The 21,133-nt window shown below is 44.0% G+C and overlaps 1 protein-coding gene across 1 annotated transcript in view; it reads right to left on the bottom strand.

Moving 5' to 3' along the window:
* Positions 1–21,133, bottom strand: part of PGBD5 (piggyBac transposable element derived 5) — a 73,001-nt gene that overhangs the window by 33,658 nt on the left and 18,210 nt on the right. The window contains exons 2-3 of the mRNA XM_083831078.1: positions 10,150–10,577; positions 733–867 (exon numbers count right to left, since the gene is read on the bottom strand). Of these exons, the coding sequence (XP_083687204.1) occupies positions 733–867; positions 10,150–10,577 (563 nt within the window). The remainder of the gene's footprint in view (positions 1–732; positions 868–10,149; positions 10,578–21,133) is intronic.

Genomic DNA, 21,133 nt, shown 5'->3' with positions numbered 1-21,133 from the left:
CACAGAAGCTCTTGGGAAAAAGAAGTATCAGAAATTATCTGCCCCCTCACCCTTAGGTACCAAAATAAATGGCCAGATTTTCAAGAGTGCTCAAAAATACACCAGCAACTGGAGAATCTGAGAATTTCAAAAGTTGTCTCTAGTGCTTTACGACACTAAATACAAATCTCTTAACACACCTCCCACTCAAGTTTGTATCTCATCTTGAAGTCACATCAGATTTTATTTCCTTGGTAGAGAAGTAGAGAGGTGTGAAGAGATGTAAAAGGAAACCCTGTTAGTAAGTTTCTCCCAGAAAAATGGACATCTTGATACCATATTAACTTATCCTACTGGACACGGCTGGCTATCACAGTCGCAACATTATACTTGGAGGAAGAAGCTGGCCCATTAGAAAGGACAGTAGTCACAGTACCTAGACCTTTCGATAAACTTAGGATGTACAAACAGACGGACCCTTTAGCTCTGTTTCAATTTAATTAGCTTAGGGCTGGCAGCCAGATGGATTGTGTTACAGACAGGCACCCTCAGTTAAATCATCAAGCAAACAGAGCACTGGGAACTTGTCGTCACTCTCCTTGGGATCAAGTATCTGCAGGCACAAGAAGCTTTGCTGAACTCTGACTGTAGCCCCTGGCAAGGCTATGGTCAAAAGTGACTGTTATTGTTCCTGCAACACATTCAGGGGCCTGCTAGGAACTAAATCAAGACATCTGAAGAGGTAAAACCCACCTGGCAGATAAAACCAGTGGATGAGCACTGCCGAACCCAGAGGCTGAATTTCCTCTTTTTCCTCTTGCGCAGCTCCCTCTCTGTGCACGTGGCAATGAAAACAGGATCCTCATCAATCAGGGGCTCATGTAGTACCTGCAGTTGGAAAGAAAAGAGAAGAAAAAAAGAAACCAAAGAGTTCGTGATTGCTGAAATCTTCCAAGCAAACACAATCCTTGCATTGTGCTTGTGCACATCACTTCATACAAAGATGCAAAATTTCTTTTGTTCAGTGCTGCCACCCAACAAAAAAACAAAGCCTGGCCAAGCACACTGTTGTGGACGGCTGCTCTACAAGTGGTTTGCAAAGGTAGCAAGGCGTGGCACTCACCATCAAGCACACTTTAATATCCCCTCAAAATGTGGCCTTCTACCTCTCACTATCAGCTATAGTTCAATACCCCTCCAAATTGAGGCAGTGTTAAGGGTGGGGAGATTGTTAGTGGCATGCTTCTCCAAGCTTCATCATCAGCTTAATCTTGTTTGGCTGAATGTCTTCCACCCAAACACCCCCTACAATATGTTGTAAGGTACTTGGTTACAGCAAAGGAAAACACAGAAAAGGAGAGAAGTGAAGGAAAAAAAAGATATTTTCTGCTGCCACTTAAGGAGGTGGTGAAAGGATAGAAAACATTTTTTCTGGTGGCAGCAGCTTCAGGGAAGGCTCTCTTGCCTCAGAAGCTGAAAAAATTGACACAAGGAGATAGAAAGATAGGAGACCAGAGAGGGGAATAAAAAAAGACAAGGTACACTGGAGAAAGTGATGAAAATCTGTGGAAATGAAGCAATTTTTGCATTCTGCATCCAGACGTGATTCCCAATTGCTTATAGCTGTTTTGCTACATTTCTCTCCATTAATTCTGTACCAGAGTTATTAGGTATTACACCACAAAAACCACCTACAGAAAAGCACGGTTACTTCCCTCCAGCTCACAGGTAGCTGTGCATTACGTCCACATCCTTGACTGCACGGTGTGTGAATTGTCTAGCAAGTCACTTCTGAGAGCACAAATGCTCTGAAGCTGTTGAAAGGTCTCAGCTGATGAAAGCAGGTTTCAGCTGACCGAACTCGGACATCTGCATACAAATCACAGCAAGCCCCTGGAGGCTGCCCCCTAGTACACAAGGGGGACGCATCCCTGTAGGACATAGCTCAAACCTTAAAGACTTGTAAAATAGTCAGATGGGCTATGCCTAAAGGAGCCCACTCTTTTCCAGTGACTATCACCCCACAGAGACAGGGTCCAGATACAGGCATCCACAAGGCAGAGGCTATCATACCCTCAGAAGGACCCTTTCCACGCATGTATGTTACTTTTGTTCACATCTGCTCGTATCCAGTGGCAAAAATGAGAACAACGCTGTATTAAAGCAGGGAGCACTGTCTGTAGGAGAGATGCGGTGGGTAAGCAGTTAAGCACCACTGATGAGCAGCTGCTGGCCTCCTGAACACAAGATGTTTGTCGAACATCACTCTGTCAGCCCAAAATAGGCATCTGTGCCCTCTCTGTGCAGCGGCGGCTGCACTCCACTTCTTAACGGCTCATAAAACATTCACAGGACCATCTGAAAGCACTCTTGTGAAATGTTCAAATTATACACCAAAATGCAGATGCAAGCAAGGAGTGTCGCATACAAAGCTATTTGTTCTTAAAGCTGCAGCTGCCCCACTACCCCACTGGAGCCAAATCCCATTCCTCTCTCATTCCAGGGCCCCTCGAAACACTGCTCTTCTTTCCCAAATGCCCCCCTAGGGACGGGGTTGGATACAGTGGTAAGAATTCGGCAGCTTTGGAAAGCCCCTCTTACTTGCCAGATGGTGTGGCTGAACTGCAATAATCTCCCCCTCTGTAGGATGAGGAGCAGCAGAAAGCAAAGGCTGTCTAAGCATCATTTGAAGACATTTTTTACCCTCTGCCCTTAGCTTGGCTCCCTCTTCTGCAGCACAGCATCAGCTCTCCTCACAGCAGCTCTACTGCATCCTGCTTATAGCCTTTGCACTCTTTCTGCCTTCTAAGACAGAGTAAGGCCTGTCAATCCTAAATTTAGGAAGTAAATGTTAATTTTGAGAACATCTCCTCATCCTTCTCTTATCCATGCCCATGCTCAGCCCAGCCTTCCCCTGGGTCCCAGAGACTCCTCTCCTTTCTCCTACCCAAAATTTTAAGTCATTCACATTTCTCCAAAAGACCAAAGCTTCCCAGAAGTTCCTACTGAACTGCTCTTTCTCTTGCCAAAATGAGGGAGCGTGGACAGGCAGAGAAATTGAAATGGCAGCCTTGGAGCTTGCACTTCTTGCTTCCTACAGAAAGGGTGGGGAGACAAGCGTGTTCCCCAACACCACCACCACATGCAACAGCTGTAAAGGACTTTGCAAGCAGGATGCTGTATGGGCTGTGCCTGCTGCTGGGACAGCTGATCCCCATCTCTTTTTCAAAGGAGGCAATCTGTTGTTTCTGGCACTGACATGGTTGTCTTATGACAAGAGTTATCTGTGTTGCCCCTTGCCAGCCCCATTAGTTTATACTCCCTCCTTCATCTCAAACTCATCTCTTTGCAAATCCCCATGCAGTGACACTTGCTCCATTCCCTTTCCCCACTCTTGCTGTGTCTGCAATGCCCACTTTTCCAGGAGCAGGCTTACTGCCCCCATGCCATATTCTTTCCTGCTTTTTTTCTTCCTAGAAAAAAATCTACTTTCAAGCTTAATTGACTCCCACACGTATTCCTGGCAGTCTCTTCACCATCTTTGACTCACTCTGCAGGCTCTCCCTTCTTCCTATTCTGACTTCTTTTGATGCAAGATATCTGTGGATTTCTTCACAGAAATCTCCCCCATTTTCTCCTCTCAAATCCCCAGTTTTGTTGAGGTATATGGAGCTCCTCATCTAGCTGTTCCACTCCCTCACAGCTATTTTGTTGTTGTTGGTTTTTGCTTTTTTTTTCCCTTCCTGTTCTTCATAGCCATCTTCAACCCTGCTAGGTCTTCTTGCTAAGATTTCACTCTTTTTTTCCCCTTCCATATGCACATGCACTCAAATTGCCAGAGTCCCATCTTAGACTCTTGTCTTTCCAACAATTGCTCCATCTCATCAAATCTTTCATTCACTGAGCAAAACAGCTGATCACTGCCTGGAGTGCCTTTCTCTCTCCTCTGGTTTAGATCACCTCCACAGCTCTTTCCACTCCGTAACGCCACCCATCCTGCTCTCGGCACAGCCCAAATAGGCCGGTAGGCAAAGCCCAGAGCCACTAACTCGTCTGTACTCAGACTTGTTGCACTCCGTTGCCTTAGATAATGAACCAACATGTCCTCAGACATTATCTACCTTAGCTCCACAGCCATCCCCAACACAAGCTGTCTCTTCAGTCTGTCCCCTGGAGAAACTGCCCCAGCCAGCCCTGTCTCTGGCTTTCGGTGGGTACCATCCAGCTGTGAGCAGGGTCCCCTGGGGAACTGCACTTGTACGCACAGATTCACCTAATGCTCCTGTGACGGTAGCTTGCATTTCTGCTTCCTTGCTTCTGAGCTCCTCCCACCTAAGCTGAATTCTCTGCAAGCATCTGACATCTCTGCTGCTTGAATATCCAACTGTCAGTTCGGCTTTTGTTACGCTACATTTGAGAGCATCTCCTTTCCCTTAAGATAACCCCTTGCTATCTCCTTTTCTGGTCCTTGCAGCCATCCCTCTCCTCCTGCCGCAGATCTGTGAATCTCAATGTCAGACTTTACACCCAAGTCCCTGCAAGGGGCTCTGAGCCAGGCAGTGCCTGCGTTTTCCATGCTTTCTGAATAACAGCTCCAAAATACATAGCTTTTCCAACCCACCCACTCCGTAAAGTTTTCATCCAAGGTCACAGACGCCTGGCAACAGTTCTCCTTTTGGCCTCAATATGAGGCAGCCCTGCCCTAATGATTCCTGCTGGTAAGCCATTGTCCTAGGCCATCACAGCAGGCGATATCACTTCTCTCTGTTTCTCTCTGATAGCTCTCCTTCTCCAATATATCAGACAGGCTCTCTCTCTTCACTTTCAAAGACCCGTTCAACCTATCCATATTTTACTGATCCTCTTTGCCATATTCAAAGGTTAACTGCCACCTCCAATGGAGCCATGATTTAAAGCTCCTCTCAAGATCCTCTGCCCGTTTGTTCAGTCTTCAATTGACTTTCTTCAGAAGAAAATCAGTTCTTACAGCACTCCATTACCATGAGGTCATTTAAAAACAGCCACAAAGCTTCATCACTTTCTGCTGTCAAACTCTCCCTAAAGTCTGGCTTCGCCAGAGGAACAACTGGCGAAGAACTACAGGACATCAGAAATTTACCTTGCTCAATATCCTTACTGTTCCTTTGCCTCTCCGTCTTGATCCATGTCTTATACATGGCTGGCACCCTCTGAATACTTATGATCTTTGTGTTATGCTCACAGAACCCTTAAAACAGAGCAGTCCTGGGCTGCGACCAGGATCCTTGCTCACAAAGGATCTTTTTGAAAATAGGGAAACTGAGACACAGACATATGACTTAAACAAAATCTTGTAATTTGGAAATTCCCAATACCAAATCAACATCTAATTTTGAGAACACAGAATAGGTACAATTTAATCAGCCTCTTTAAACACCTTTATTTTTTTTAGAGAAGCCGTTGCCTAAAGCTGTCAACTGGTTTGGAAGAACTATGATACCACCAAGAGCAAAAATCAAACAAGCCCCTTAGTAACTAGCCCAATTAGAGCAAGCACTGCCTTCAGAGGATGAGGTTAGAGTTATGGCTCTGTTTTTGCTAGGGAGCTCATTGCCTGAAGGACTTAAGTCAGCTGCACAAACGTGCTTAACTGCTCCCAGCCGACATTTCACTGAGCAGATCCAGCTATGTCTGGTTCCAAGACACTGAAGAGAAGATGCTTTGGCAGGAGAAGGAAGGGCAGAGTGCACAGAGCTGTATACCCAACCTCCCCCATACCGACAACAATCTTGTGTAGTCACATCCTGCTGACAAGCACATAAATACTCAGCAGGCACAGAAGGGTATTTGAGCAGTGATGTTATTTTCCATATCTCTGCTTCCTTCTGGAATTCAGTTTATGTCCTTGGCAGGTGAGTACCCTTGAATTTGTTGCAGGGTACCTTCTGAGCTTAATCAAGGTGCCTTCCCTGTTTTCAGGCTTCCACTTGCAGATAGTAACATAGCTACAAAGCTACGTGGAGCCAAGCAACAAGGAGATGACACTGATTCTAGGAACTGAATCCCTAACTCCAACTTTCCTCGTTCAGGTACAGGCAGCAGCGATTTATACTTGAGTTGTTGGGGAGGAGTAGGACGCAGAGAATATTCCTGTCCTTCTTATACAATCTAGGTCAGAACACCATTTCTGTTATTTCTGAAATTGAAGCTTGCACTGACGATACACAATTACATGTTCTGGACTTTCAGTGCCTTCAAAGACTAGAAAGTAATTATTTCCTTCTGTTTGCTCAGTATATTTAGCAAAATAATTATAACTCACTAGATCTTTTCTTTGTTTTGGTATATTGGCTTAGTTCTCTCTCTCCCCTCAATCTGCTTTCATAAAAAGCGCAGTGTCATTTTTGCATGCACACTTTTGGGGGATTGAGGGGAAAAAAATATCTGAGAGAGAAGCTTCAATTAAAGAGTCTTTTCTAGCTCTTCAAAAGGAAAAGACCAAAGCTACAGAAGAAATAACTAAGAAAGCAGGTGATGCACTGCCTGCCTGACTCCAAGACTGTTGGTTCTGTCCACAGGAATGATTTAAACATGGCAGCCTGCTAACCCATGTTCTGCAAGTCCACATTGCCAATGGAAGAAAGGCAGTAACAAGAACATCTACGATCCCAGACAGCCTGGCTGCATTGAACAGCCCACATCATTCCTCTGCTTGATGCCATTTATAGGGCATTAGCCTAAAGTTTGATTATAGATTGTGGTTCAGGCACAAACCACCTGGATACCAAAAGTCTTATGTTTAAAATGGAGATGCACATTAAGCAACAAATGCATTTTGAACATGGGATTCCAGGTATTGCTGACTACAGAAACCTGGGCCCCTCTTGCTAAAATGCCCATTCAAAAGCCCATCTGAATAGTTCTTTCCCCTTGCCTCTTCCCTTTGTTTCTATGCAACTGGGTTGTTATTTCTAGCCTCACTGAGTCTGACAACCTGGGATTGATGTTTACCGCAGTCTGCTAATCTGTACTCAAGACAATTTCCAGGGAGAGGTCTCTCCTGCTGTTTTGAGCAGATGGGGTCCACGTCCCTTGAGACAGGTAGCGTGTAGCTCTGCCTGATGGCACCCAGAAGGGCGTTAGGCACAAGGCTCCTTCTGGGAGCAGGACTGGAATGTCCCCCAGTAGGCTACTGAAGCTACACCAGACTATTTTTAACAACAGATTCAAAACCTTTTTCTTTCTCTCAGTTATTTTTGAAGCAGTATTTTAGTGCTTTTTGTTCCGCTCAATACAACTGACACATGCTGTATAGAAATCACTGACGTAAACACTGAAAAGGGGGCACAGAAGTGAAGGGGGGAGGAAGAGAATTGGGCTGTCACTTTTTCTTCCTTTTTTTTTCTTAAAGTAGAATCTCCTTACCAAGCTTAGCACAAGCATATGCTTTACTTGCAGAAATTTAGAGGTTTTATCACTGCAAACAGGACACTATGGATTTCATCAATTCAGTTTTCAGACCTCGTTTGGGAAAGGGAGAAGGGATATACATGCAAATCAAATTTTTTCCTTTAATGGATTTGCACTCTCAGTATGTCCCACAGCACACCATTATAAGCATTTACATTAGACACAGTGATCACATTTCTGAACCCTTTATCTTGTGCCCATTGAAGTCAGTGGATAAGGATTAGATTTCATATCTTAATGAGAGCTTGGTCCCAATAATACCATGCTTCTAACAGCCTGTCTTGTCTTGATGGAAAGGCATCTTGCTAGCATGGCTTAGTGAGAACACTCCTGCTTCCCTTCTCCCATGTCTACCTTAATTGCTTTTTAGACAGATGAGTTGTCCTGGATTATACAGGTATGCTTTTTTATTGTCTGTAAAATAGACAGAAAAACTCAAATTACTCCCTGGTCACTCCCAGTCTTATTTTTAGGCATACCTCCATGGATACGATGTATCTATGTCTCCATTTATTTTGTACAGTGGGCAAAAGCCTATGCTTCAATGGCAAAACAGGAGGGAAAAGGAAGATGCACATAACGCCCTTTCCCAATGGCTGTGTGAAATCAGTTTATATTCTGAAAACATAGAGTTGACTGAAAAGTTATTTCAAGCAGCAACGTATTTCACATTAATTCCTTTTTCTTTCCAGACTTTTGAACATGACCAGCAACTCCAAAAGGATTTCATTTGTAGTGGAACAAAGTTCTTTTCAACTGTACAGCTGTAGTCAGACAACCTCTAGCTTCCTAAGTTTCTATATTTAGTTTCTTACGTTGTTTGCCCAGTCTCCAGAGCAGTCTTCCTAGAGAATGGCTTTCTGTTGTGCCCCTAATAGTATCTGGAAATGAAAATTCACTGAAGTCATTTACTTTATTTCTGGTAGTCCAGAAATATTTCCAGTTCACTGACACTCACTAGGGTCAGAAAGAAGACCCTAGCAATTACAGGCCTGTCAGTCTCACGTCAGTGCCTGGTAAAATCATGGAGAAGATGGTTCTCGAACTTATTGAGGCTCACCTGGGGGACAAAGCAGTCATTGGTCCCAGCCAGCATGGGTTTGTGAAGGGCAGGTCCTGCCTAACTAACCTGATTTCCTTTTATGATAAGATCACCCGTATGATGGACCAAGGGAAACCAGCTGATGTGATTTTTTTGGACTTCAGCAAGGCTTTTGACACGGTTTCCCATAGGATCCTACTGGACAAAATGTCCACCATACAGCTAAATAAAAACATCATACGATGGGTGAGCAATTGGCTAACAGGCAGGGCCCAAAGGGTTATGGTAAATGGGGCTGCGTCAGGCTGGCGGGCGGTCACCAGTGGTGTCCCTCAAGGCTCCATTTTAGGGCCGGTACTTTTCAATATTTTTATAAACGATCTGGATGTAGGAATAGAAGGTATTTTGAGCAAGTTTGCTGATGACACCAAACTTGGAGGAGTTGTGGACTCGAATGAGGGTGGAAAGGCCTTGCAGAGGGATCTGGATAGGTTAGAGAGCTGGGCGATCACCAACCGCATGAAGTTCAATAAGAGCAAGTGCCGGGTCCTGCACCTGGGACGGGGAAACCCTGGCTGCACGTACAGACTGGGCAATGAGACGCTAGAGAGCAGCCTAGAAGAGAGGGATCTGGGGGTCGTGGTTGACAGCAAGTTGAATATGAGCCAGCAGTGTGCCCTGGCGGCCAGGAGGGCCAACCGTGTCCTGGGGTGCATCAAGCACGGCATCGCTAGTAGGTCAAGGGAGGTGATTGTCCCGCTCTACTCTGCGCTGGTGCGGCCTCACCTCAAGTACTGTGTGCAGTTCTGGGCACCACAGTACAAAAAGGACATGAAACTGTTGGAGAGTGTCCAGAGGAGGGCTACGAAGATGGTGAAAGGCCTGGAGGGGAAGACGTACGAGGAACGGCTGAGGTCACTGGGCCTGTTCAGCCTGGAGAAGAGGAGGCTGAGGGGAGACCTCATCACAGTCTACAACTTCCTCGTAAGGGGGTGTCGAGAGGCAGGAGACCTTTTCTCCATTAACACCAGTGACAGGACCCGCGGGAACGGGGTTAAGCTGAGGCAGGGGAAATTTAGGCTCGACATCAGGAGGGGGTTCTTCACAGAGAGGGTGGTTGCACACTGGAACAGGCTCCCCAGGGAAGTGGTCACTGCACCGAGCCTGTCTGAATTTAAGAAGAGATTGGACTGTGCACTTAGTCACATGGTCTGAACTTTTGGGTAGACCTGTGCGGTATCAAGAGTTGGACTTGATGATCCTTAAGGGTCCCTTCCAACTCAGGATATTCTATGATTCTATGATTCTATGACACTTTGGTTGTATACACACACAGCAATAAGTTCTTCCATGGGAGCACCACCCATCATCAAAGAAAAGACTGGCACAAGGCACAGGCTGACAACCGCGGCAAGCAAAGGCACCTGCCCTCTGCTTATTTCGCCTTTTCCCCGTAGTGGGGGGAGCGGGTAGCTGCGCTGCTGCTTCCCAGGAAGGCCTGGACCATAACAGCAAGCACCTTCCACTAAGGTCAAGGCTGGTCACTCCTAGCAATCCCTAGGAGTGCAAGTCCTAACTCTTTCCACAGGCAGCTATGGTCTGCGTTTTCAGTCATAGCAAGACAACCTAGAGCATGTAGGTTGTAGTTACATCTTCCCTGCCAACAGGTCAACTCTTACCTGGGCTTGTGAAGGTCTAAAAGCAGAGTCAAAGCCATTCTGCAGAGAGTCCAGGAAAGGCTGGATTTTGTAGAGGCCATGCGTTGTCTGGCTCGAGCGGAAGGCCACAATGTGGAAGTACTTCAGGATCTTTTCAAATCGTGATTGTGTCATGATAAGTGCAATGCTCTTGTTGCTGTAGAAGCCGCTGCTCCAGATGCTGAGAACGGACTCACAGTGGTGGATGCTGGTCGATATCATATAGCCTAAGAAGGCCTTCATTTCTGTCAAGGTGACATCAATCCAGGTATCGTCACTACCGAACCTCTCCTGGTACTTCTTGGCATACATGTTGGTTTGGACCACCATGTTCTTTAGCACGTTGTCAGGGACAAAGAGTTGAAAAAAGTCCATGGCACTGGCAGTCAAGGGCATTTTTCGTGTTGGACCTAGGACAAAAGTAGGAAAGGAAGATAAGCTCACTCCTGATCATCACAAGGCATGTTCAGATTGCACTAGCAATTTAAAGCAGGATTAACTTGAGTATCTGACATGAATTAGCACATGCAGATCTGAATTAATTCCCTTGCCACAGTTGCAGTGGAAACACACGGAGCTCAGACATGACTACTTCGGGTCAATACACTACTTCGGATACCATTAGAAAATTAACCTGTGTAGACCCAACAGAAAGCAATGACTACTCAGTCAGGACATTTTGAAAACCACGCCAAAGTGATGGCATGTCAGCTAATTGCTTTGGAACTGTACCCACCATCTTACAGATCTGCTCAGGAACTTCCCCTCTATAGTCTGTCTTCCTCTACATGGCTAGTCTCACTATCCCGTATCACACGGAATATTTCTAAGCATTACAATGCACATCCTGGTCCTCTTCCTCACAGAATGGAATAAGCCTCACAGTCCTATGCTGTCATTAGTCTGGCTTTTAAATGATCTTGCACCTTGTGGCAGGTTTCAAGTATTTATTTTACGCCAAAGGAGGCACTAAGGGTTGGCAGCTCTGTATCAGCGTAACAAGGTTATCCAGCCAGACACTAGATTACATTAAGTCGAATTAGGAACATCGCGCCTGCAATACCAGGGACGCAGACACCAGTCCTCACAACCTTCTCTAATCCCTTCCATAAGCTTATTAAGCTCAATTTTAAAAGTAGTGTTTTTCATGCTCCTCGTGGCAGTGCTTGAGTCACCAGGTAAGGACTGCAGGGACAGGGACATTCCCTCTTCTCCTGCAGAAGCTGTGCCACTGCCAAACACACAAAATCGATGCACCTGATAGGGGCAGCACGGACAGGCATAATGGACAGGGCAGTGCTAAGAGCAAGCAGCTCTACATCCCCGTGCAGGACAGCTGTGGGTAATGGTCATGACACTAAGAGTTGGATACCATAAATATTGTGCCTTAGTTTAACGGACTCCCTTCAGTCTTAGGACCATCCGAACAATGTTCTTCCTGATGGAAAGCAGAAAGCACAGTTTCTTGTTTAAAGTTCTGCTGAACAGAAAAGAGCCTTCCTAGTATCGGGTGGCTGACTGGGTCTCGGCATCTGCTCTCCCAGCTGAATCTGAGCAAGAGTTTTGCCATTCTGTGATCTGGAGCTGCAAAGACCCTCTAATGTGTTGGTTAGGTCATGTTCTTCTGTACACCCAATTTCAGTTCACATCCTAAGTTACAGCAACAACTACGTCTTGCAGAAACATTGCATGGAACAGTAATGCTTAGGAACTACACAAATTCTGTGCTTGGACTTGCTCTAAGCCTTAATATTTGGCTACCGTCTGGTGAACTCAAGCTACTAGATGTACAGCAAAAATGACACCAAGACATCAAAGAAATAAACCTTCAGATTGCAGGGAGAGCATTAAAAAAAATTAAAAAAAATGTTTTTCCAAGTACAGTGGGGAAAGTCATAAATTAAAATTGGAAAGAAAACTTTAAATATGTGAGATTGAGAAACTGGAAGTGAAACAGTTCAGCTGAAGGCACAAGAGTAAGAACTCCACACAAATCATGGTCTGGTAAAGGCAGAGCAGAAATTTCAGCTTAAATGATAAAAGGTTTTCAGTAACAACTGAAAACTATGGGGCTAGAATAAATATACTTACTTAACCTGAACTGCTATTGCAATAATAAAGCCTGTTACAAAGAGTTCTTTTCTTTTGATCAGGAGATTTATATTCTGCTAGCACACTCTAGACTGTTATAGCTGGCATAAAATGCTCTACAAATGATTGTGCATGAATGACTTATAGTACATCACTCCCTCCTTCCCCACAACTTAATCAAGTTTTGACATTCTACAACAGATACAGTTTTCTGATAACAACACACTGCACAGGATGTATTCCTAGTTATATACGAAGCCTTGAGTAGCTGTTGAATTCACCTCCAGTGCCCAGGCAATCTTCCCGGTAGTAAAAAGAGGTAGCTTTTAAATTCTTGTCTTTAGACGCAGAAGCTGAAAGTGGGGGGTAACATTTCATATAAGTCTTGCCTATTGCAACCAAAATGCTTTCATAAAGCATTAGGTCTTACGAAGTGAAATATGTTGGTCTTGAGATAGGTCCATACAGACAATAGGTCTGCGCTGGATTTCACTTTTAGGAAGTCAAAAGCAGTCAGAAGCACAAAAACGTAATTTAGTACACTATGAAATTTTCAGTAGTGGCACAAGTTTACCTTGAAAAGTGATTATGGAAACTGCCAGGTAGGCTGGATAGGACACTTTTTTTCTTACCCAGCAGATCTGCTCCAATCTGCACAGAGCATCTCCTGTCTGCTCTCCTTCTTGAAATAAATATGCAAGATTGGTATCCCATTTGCCTTGCAGAACCCACACAGCTCTAGAAGTGAGCTGAATCACTTTCTGACTCAGTCATCAACCTAATTGTTGACTAAATATAATTCTGAAAGCCACTGTATAATCTTATTGTCTTAAAAAACAGCCTTTATTGGCCAAGTGAGCACACTTGATTCATAATTTACTGATATGCAATAAAAAAGAAGAGTGACATTGAGTTTTTGTAGGAAGAGAACTGAATTTTTAACATGAATTGGGTTTTGCATAGTTAATCACTACTCTAAAATAAATTGTTTAAATATGATCATCTAAGTACACAAATATAATCCATATAGAGAGGAAACTGTGTAAGAAACCTAAACAGTGAATTCGCACTTTTTAAGGACTTCTTCATTGACTTAAATGACAACTAACCAGAAAACACTGATATGAAATAAGCTCACGGTTCTATATATACACTGTTTACCTTTCAAAGCCTTATTCAGTCAAACAAAATAGTGGCTTTGACAAGTCTTCCATTTTCTTTTAATGAATGGGACCTCAATAAACTGAAAAAAATCTGCAGGATTTTTCAGGCATTCAGAATGAATATACAGTTATGACTGTATATCAAATTTAGAGTTTTCTCTCTTTCCTTCCTTAGAGTTTGTATATGGAGTATATATTTATTTATGTCAGGTTTTTTGCTTTAAAAATCAATCTGAATTTCCAGTATCTGTCACAGAGTCAGAGCACAAAAGTGTTCTTGAATTTCCAAACATGCAGCGAGACTGAGCGGTCTGTGCATACCCAGGTGGAATCACAGCTTTACTGAGTAACCTCTGGCTGGGCAGCACTCCTGCCATCACTAGCACTCAGGGCCTGCTTTAAATCGTGTTTGGCAGAATATGGGAAATAATATGATCTTAGAATCACAGAATCGTTAAGGTTGGAAAAGACCTCCAAGATCATCTAGTCCAACCATCCCCCTACCGCTAGAGTAAAAAGCCTAGTTGCTATTTACCTCTAAATGGAACCCTCTATTTTCTGTTTTCCACAAGATAATTTTTTTTTCCAAATGGGAAACTCAACAAAATAGAATAGAATAGTGAAGAGTTGAGTTGAAAGGGACGTTCAAAGATCATCAAGTCCAAATGATGGACCACTTCAGAGCTAATGAAAAATAAAAGCACATGAAAGCACATCTTCCTCCATTACGATGCAATGTGTACACACATACTTTCCTTCTTCCTCCTCACTTTGACTACCAGTAAAAACTTGCATGTGCAATCAGTAGCAGCCACTTTGCAAGTCACCACTGTTACTAGATCCCATTTTGACCAGATTGGTTCCACTTTCTGTTTTGCACTCAGAAGTAATGTCCCTGCCAAAGCCAACCAGCAGGGCCGTGGCTATTTAAATCATCAGAAGAGACTCAAAATAAATGAAAATGCTGAGCAAGCAAAGCCATTTAAGCCTCCATCCCGGAGGTGTGACTGTGGAGCAGAGGCTGGCACCTCGCCCTCAGACTGCGTGCATTGCAGAGCAAGTTTTGACTCAGCTCAGCTCAGGGCAAGGCGCAGCAGCCTTGCTAGAAGCCAACTTCTCAGCAAACATACACGTTGCAGAAAAAAAAAAAAAAAAGGGAGGAAAAAAATAAGCTAAAATGAAGCATCTATGTGACCCTCCTTCAGGCAGCCCCCCGGTATCCTCCCAGAACCTCCGGTGTCTCTCTTGGATGAGCCCCTGCCATTTGTATTTTTCCCACTGCTCCAACCTCAGCAGTGTTTCTGGCCTTCCTCATTGACTGGGACTTTAGAAAAAAAAAAAAGAACTTTGAGTGAATTGAGCGCTTCTTTACTTGCCTGGTTTGCAGGATTAAGTAATTTGAATGCACATTTTTAATAGGTTAATTTATCCCTTGCCATCTTTCCTGTTCTCATTACCAGTCAGTTATTTAGTAGCTCAGAGTTCATAAACTCAGAATAAAAGATGGAAAGTTTCAAAACCTACTTTAATCCATCAGTGCTCACAACATAACATACAAATCTTAAAGAGGTCAGAAGCATTGCCATTTGGGGCAGGGTGAATCAGATGTGTGAAAAAAAAAAAGGCTGTGGAAAAAAAATTCTCTTTTTTCTCTGCTGTGCAAAAGACTTAGTGCTCTCATTCCAGGCGTCACTGAGGTTCATGACAAAATATACTGTTACCTTGACGGGCTGAGGTATTAACATATGTATACCAATCAATATCGTATAGTTTGGAAACAAATCTTGTACAGAGCTAATCCAGGCTTGACTTTGACTTTAATTTAAGTTCATTACCAACTGGGCAGACCCCAGGACTCCTGAATCATGCACCTTAGTGGTGGAAGCATCAGTTTGTGAAACTAGTGATTAAGAAGTCATATTATTGTCCTCCTTGAGTAAGAATCTACCAATTTGTAGCTGAGTACAAAGATGGCACATTTAGGTGCATTATAAACAGACACATACCTAATGAACAAGTCTAACCAGAATCTGTTATTTTCTGCCAATTGGGAAGTATTTTCTCCTCTGACATATGGCCCAGCTTTCAAAGAGCAGGGCTTGAAAAGCAAATTAATTCCTTCATCCTAAGTCCAAGCAAAAAGAGACTATTTTATATTCCTGTGAAGTTACTTCTCCCAAAGTACAAAACGTGATTTTGGGGTCTTATTTAGAGAAAGTCAAAAAATGCTGATGGCGAATTGCTGTCAGAAAACAAACATTCATCAAAAAAAATCCTGATGTGTTTATGGAAAGTGTCAATTGATGAAATATGGCAGACAGTTTAAACAAATTTTCATCTTTCTCAAAGAGTACAGAGCAATATAAAGAGCTGGGAAAAAAAAAACAACAAAAATCAAAAACAATGTTTTCTTATTTCCCAACTTAATTTTTTTCAGAACTTCTGTTTCATGCTAAGTTCTCTCACGTAAGCTTTGGAAGCACTGGAGCTTATCTAGCTTGCCAGAAAAATCAGTTTTCATATCAGCTCTGTTCTTAATGGCCTGGAAGAAATGTACATCAGACCATTCTCAAACCAGAGCCAGTCTGACAGCCTTATGACAAACCTGTCAAGACAGCCTGAAGTGACAGCATATAACAGTTCTCTTCTGTATTTTATTCCAGTTTATTTTGGATACTGCCCTCCTGCAGAAACTTGGCAGCAAAGTATCCAGGTCTTTAATGCAGCGTATCATGATGTATGTATTTAATTCATCTTATTAAAAACCAGCAACCAGATCTTCAATAACAACTCTACTTTGCCAAGCCAAAGGAGTCACCTTAATTTATATCAGCTGTGGTTATGACCAGTATTTTGCAGCATGTAGAATTTTTGCATTTGTTATTTTGGTAGATGAACCTTACTTCCCTTTAGAACAACCTAGCATGAGAATTCTGTACAAATTACCAAGACTTGAGCCATGCTGTGGAGTTCCTTGGAGCTCAGAGACAACTAATGAGGATGCAAGGGGAAAAAAAACACAGAGACTACAGGGGCTTTCTTATATGAGAATGAAAAAATTGGACATCGTCCTTCCAAAGATGGGTCTCTTGTTAGACTCTCAGAAGCCTGTGCTTCTGCATGGTTTTTTACTAGAGCACTTCCACCAGAGACTTACTTTATACCTTGTCTTGGCATTCAGTAGCACACACCTTTTTGTTCTGCATTTGTTTTCAGTCAAATTTATTCCAAACTATTTAGCAAAGCGTGCTTTGACTGCGTTACTCCAAGCTCCATGAGCAAGCATTTGCCTATGACTTTGTGTCTGCCTGTAATAACCATAGGCACAAGAACCATGTCAAACAGCTTCAGTGGAAGGGCACTTTCTTTTCTCTCTCCAGCATTAAAAAGGATTATTTTCCTCATAGCAGTAAAGCGATCCATGCATTGTATGCCAACTTCTATCCACAGTGAGAATGCAGAGCTGGGTCCAAAATGGTCCAAGGACAAGTGAGAAAGGACTGCCCAGGTTTGCCTGGCCCCAAGCAGCTGCGCGCAGCGGCTCCGTGCTGACTCTGGTGGGGAGAGGCCAGCTGCACTCCCCAGCCTCCCCACCAGACAGCACTGAGTTACGGCAAGTTAAACAAAGAATGTATTTATTCAACAAACAGTAACATTTACACTAAATGGTAAAATTCAGCAAAGCATTTCCTGCAATGCAAGCCGCTACATACTTGATCCAAGTTCCCACCTCATTTTCTTCAGCATTACAGCAAAAACCTTGAGAGCCAAGGGTAGCATGCCAACCCAGTGTGGGTCAGGTAAAGCCATGCCCCTGCTCCCCCCAGCACAAGAGGGGCTCCTGCTCCGTGTGACAGTGGCCCAGGGTGGCAGCACCAGGCAGGAGGGCTGCCTGGGGCAGCCCAAACCAGCTTTCAGTGGGGTGGCAAGAACAGGACTGGGATGCCAGGTGGGATGGTGGAGGGTTTTGGCTGTCACTCAGCATGTTACTGCGTGGGATAAGACACCGCATGAAAGCTGTTAAGGTTCTGCACATCTTCAGGGGAACAAGCAGACAGGTCTCGTGCCCTTCCCATTGACTGAACGTACGCTGTGCCACCAACAGCACTGATCAGAAAACGAGCACATGTGAGACATGTTATGGCAACCTTCCACGGAAGTGAAGCTTGTTGTGGATTTAAGCCACAACGAAAAAACGTTTAATTAAGGGTATTTCTTTGTTTACCATCATTTTTTAAGCCTTCAAGCTGTGGGAAGTGAAATAGAAAGACTAAAAAGCCCACTGCAGGTAAGGCTGACACCTTTAATTATACACTTACTTTATTTCTGTGGTGAGATCTTACAACCTACCGATCAGCATCATCAACATCCAACAGTACCTCCTGGACATTGGTACAGGATCTTATCGTTAAAACTGTTAATAATAATAATAATAATAATAAAACACTTTAAAGCAGCAGAGACATGCTGAAACAGTACCAGTGTGAGCTCGTGCAATACTTTGCCCATTATTCGTTTGACTGTGGGACTGAACACGCTTGTCCCTTCCCAGGGGAATTCCTGCTTCAGCAGCTTCCATGGCAATCATCCACCGCAGTTTTCTATTAACATTTTACCATATTCTATCAGAGCAGATTGGCTGCTCCTGGCAGCCCAGCTGACACTGAGCATACCTAGCAGGTCAGAGACAACCATCAACACGCTGACTTGATGCATCATCTCTAATACAGGCTTCTGGTAGATCACTGAGCTGCATGCTTCTGGTTGTAGGTGCAGCTGTGCGCATTTTTCTGACACAAATCTATCATCTGCTGCTTTGTAATTACGTCAGCACAACTTCCATTACTAGCAGAGTGACCTCCATTGCTAAATCCCAGAAAGCTGATTGGGATGGCCCCATGGGGAGGACTTCGCACAGGGAACCCTTGCTGATGCAATCCATCTTCACATCTTTCTCTCCAGGGCTTCTGGTCAGTTCTAGTGCATGCTGTTCGCAAATACCATCACCTGCAAGCAACTTGCTCCTTTCCCACATTAGTAATACGATGTCAGGACCTTCCCTTTGTAAAGGGAGAGATTTTGTGTTTGAAGAAGGGAAAATAGCTAGTATGTTTTTCATGAAAATCATCAGGACATTTAATTTATTTTTTCTAAGTAAAGGTCAATATGCAAGTGACCTACCTAATGAGATGCTGAAAGTTTTCATGTCAACCCCTGCATTTACATGCAAAACACACACATGCCTCTGGAAAATGGACCTCTCACTTTTGAACAAGTCTCATGAGGAAATTGTTTTCTGCTTTGTTCAGAAATTGATTTTTTTTTCAAAGTGTGAATGTAAAAGAAAAAAAAAAAGGATCATCTGGAAATCCAGACAGCTCAGCAAAGCATTTACAGACAACCTGTAGTTCTTTCATGCAAGAACATTCATTTCAGCACAGAACCTTCCAGTGATTCATCTCCATCCCACATGTGCTAAGGCAGCTACAGTATCGGGCTGTGAAATTGCTTCCAGCAGCTACAGCCTCTTCCTGGAGAAGAGGCAGAATGGCCATTAGGGTAAGCCCACTGCCCTAAAAGCATTCAATGCTGCTTCCCATGTGCAGAACAAAGCTCCTGCTGCTGCACCCGCTTGGGAAAGGGTGATGGGGCCACAGCACAATGCTGCACCAGGCACGGAGCTGGGGCTCTTGCTGCAGCCCAGCTAGAAGAGCTCCAAAACTGGAATCTGGCCAAGGAGGCTGGTGCCAGGGGCTCTAGGGGATGATATTCAGGCTCTTTTTCCACGCCTGCTTCCTTTGGGCTGTACCACCCTCCCTGGGATCATAGTGCTCTCCATAGTCAAGCGTGCACATCCATTTCCAGGTGAGCTTCAGAAGCTGCCCAGTCAGACATGGTTTCTCTGCTGTGCTCACCCCAAACAGGGAGGCAAAGGAAGTCTCATCACTTTAGAGACTGTAAGAACAAAATAAATCAACACTTCAGTTACTGACACCCTCATTTGAAGACACTTCTCTTCCATGATAGAGGATCATAATACATGTTCATTTACACAGCTGCTTTTAAACTTGTAAGTTTACCACTTTTTATTCCCTCTGTTCCACCCCAGCGCCCTCAAAAGCCTTGGGACATGCAGTTATAAATAACGTGTTCCTTGCTGAGAAGGAGCTGGTGCGTTAGGTTTAGGGGCAGACAAGAATCTAGGTATTTTCTTAGGACTACTAACTAGAAAGATGAAAGTAGAGATCATGTATCTGCAACTCTTGCTAGGGCCAACTCCTATAAACCCACAACTTCTCAGTTTCAAGAAACCAGAACATTTCTTCAGCAACGAAGTGCAAACAAAATGCAATCATCTGTACAAGAGGGTGTATTTCCCACTTGTTCTGCCTGTGCTGACTCCAGGGTGATGCACACCTGTTTACCAACCCCTGTACCTCCAGGGAAGGCTTTCAGGGAGCTGTATGTGCAGAAAGCCAGAATCACAACTCAGAGCTCAACAGCACAGTGAAGTAAGAGTGGGACTTCAGAATAGCAGACCCTCAGCAACACAGCACTGCTCCTGCGACCTCTCCTCAGCTACCTTGAGCAGCAGGACTCACTGCTCAGGCCAGGCCCCAGCCTGCCCCGTGGCCAGCACTGGGATGCACAGCGGCTGGTAAGCGGAGCAGAAGCAGGCCACGGAGGGAAAGTTTGCAGAGAACATCACGTGCTCCTCCGCAGCCTTTCGGGAGAGATGGTGCTTTACTCTGGAGCCAAAGTTTGTCTTCTCGCTCTTTATTCTGCCGTACCTCAGATCAGGCAGGGAAAAGACTTGGTCACCATGCAGGCAATGCTTCCTGCTAGACATCCGTCACACCAGATGCAAACTCAGCACTGGAAAATGTTCCCAGCTGACATACCTGGAGACCAATGCATTCCTGGCTGACTAGCTCGAGAGCAAGCTTGCCCTTCCTCCTCCCTTCCACGCTACTCGATGCACTTCCAAGTTACAGAAATCACCTAAAAATGCGATCAGAAATATACCCAGAGGTTGTCTTTTCCATGCTTCCTGGGGACTGCCAACATAGTCAATAAATGCTGAAAGACCTGCAGGACTTAATCACAATAAGAACATACCTCAGCTTATAAAAGAACGAAGTAGCTTGTATCTCTCCTTTCAGACCTAGCAGCAACACAGATTTCATACAGCAGAGACTTTCAAAGAACTTCATGATGTGCTCACATCCAAAAAAGCCATAGGTGATGAATCCTGTGTCATATTTAGTAGTGGGATGGAAAAAAAAGCCAATACATTTTTCTGCTGTATAAAAAACAGGCCTAGACATTAGTTCCTTAAAATCTGCAGATAATTATGCAGGATGCACCTGCAAGGTAAATTTAAATTAGCAACATGGGAACAACCACTGCAAAACATATCCTTCTGTTCGTAAAGTGCCAAGCACTTTACACTGAGGATTCCTACAGAGGCTTCTGGGCATTATTAGAAGAGAAATAATAGCTTCCCATTCTGTAACCACAGATTAGGACATTTATAGCTTGAGACCTCAGTAACTGAAGGCTCACACTTACTAGCTGCATTCTTCCTCTTACATTCAGTTAGCATTTGCTGCATTTTTTAAAATGTTCCTTTTTCTTTTCTTAAGCATTACCCGAACATACAAAAGTGCACAGAAGTATACAGGCTTCACACTAGGGTTCAGAACAGATCT

The sequence above is a fragment of the Anser anser genome (assembly GCF_964211835.1).
Source record: "Anser anser genome assembly, chromosome: 3".
NCBI classification, from domain to species: domain Eukaryota; kingdom Metazoa; phylum Chordata; class Aves; order Anseriformes; family Anatidae; genus Anser; species Anser anser.
The sequence above is the reverse complement of the archived record's forward strand: the minus strand, read 5'-3'. Positions and strand labels throughout refer to the sequence as shown.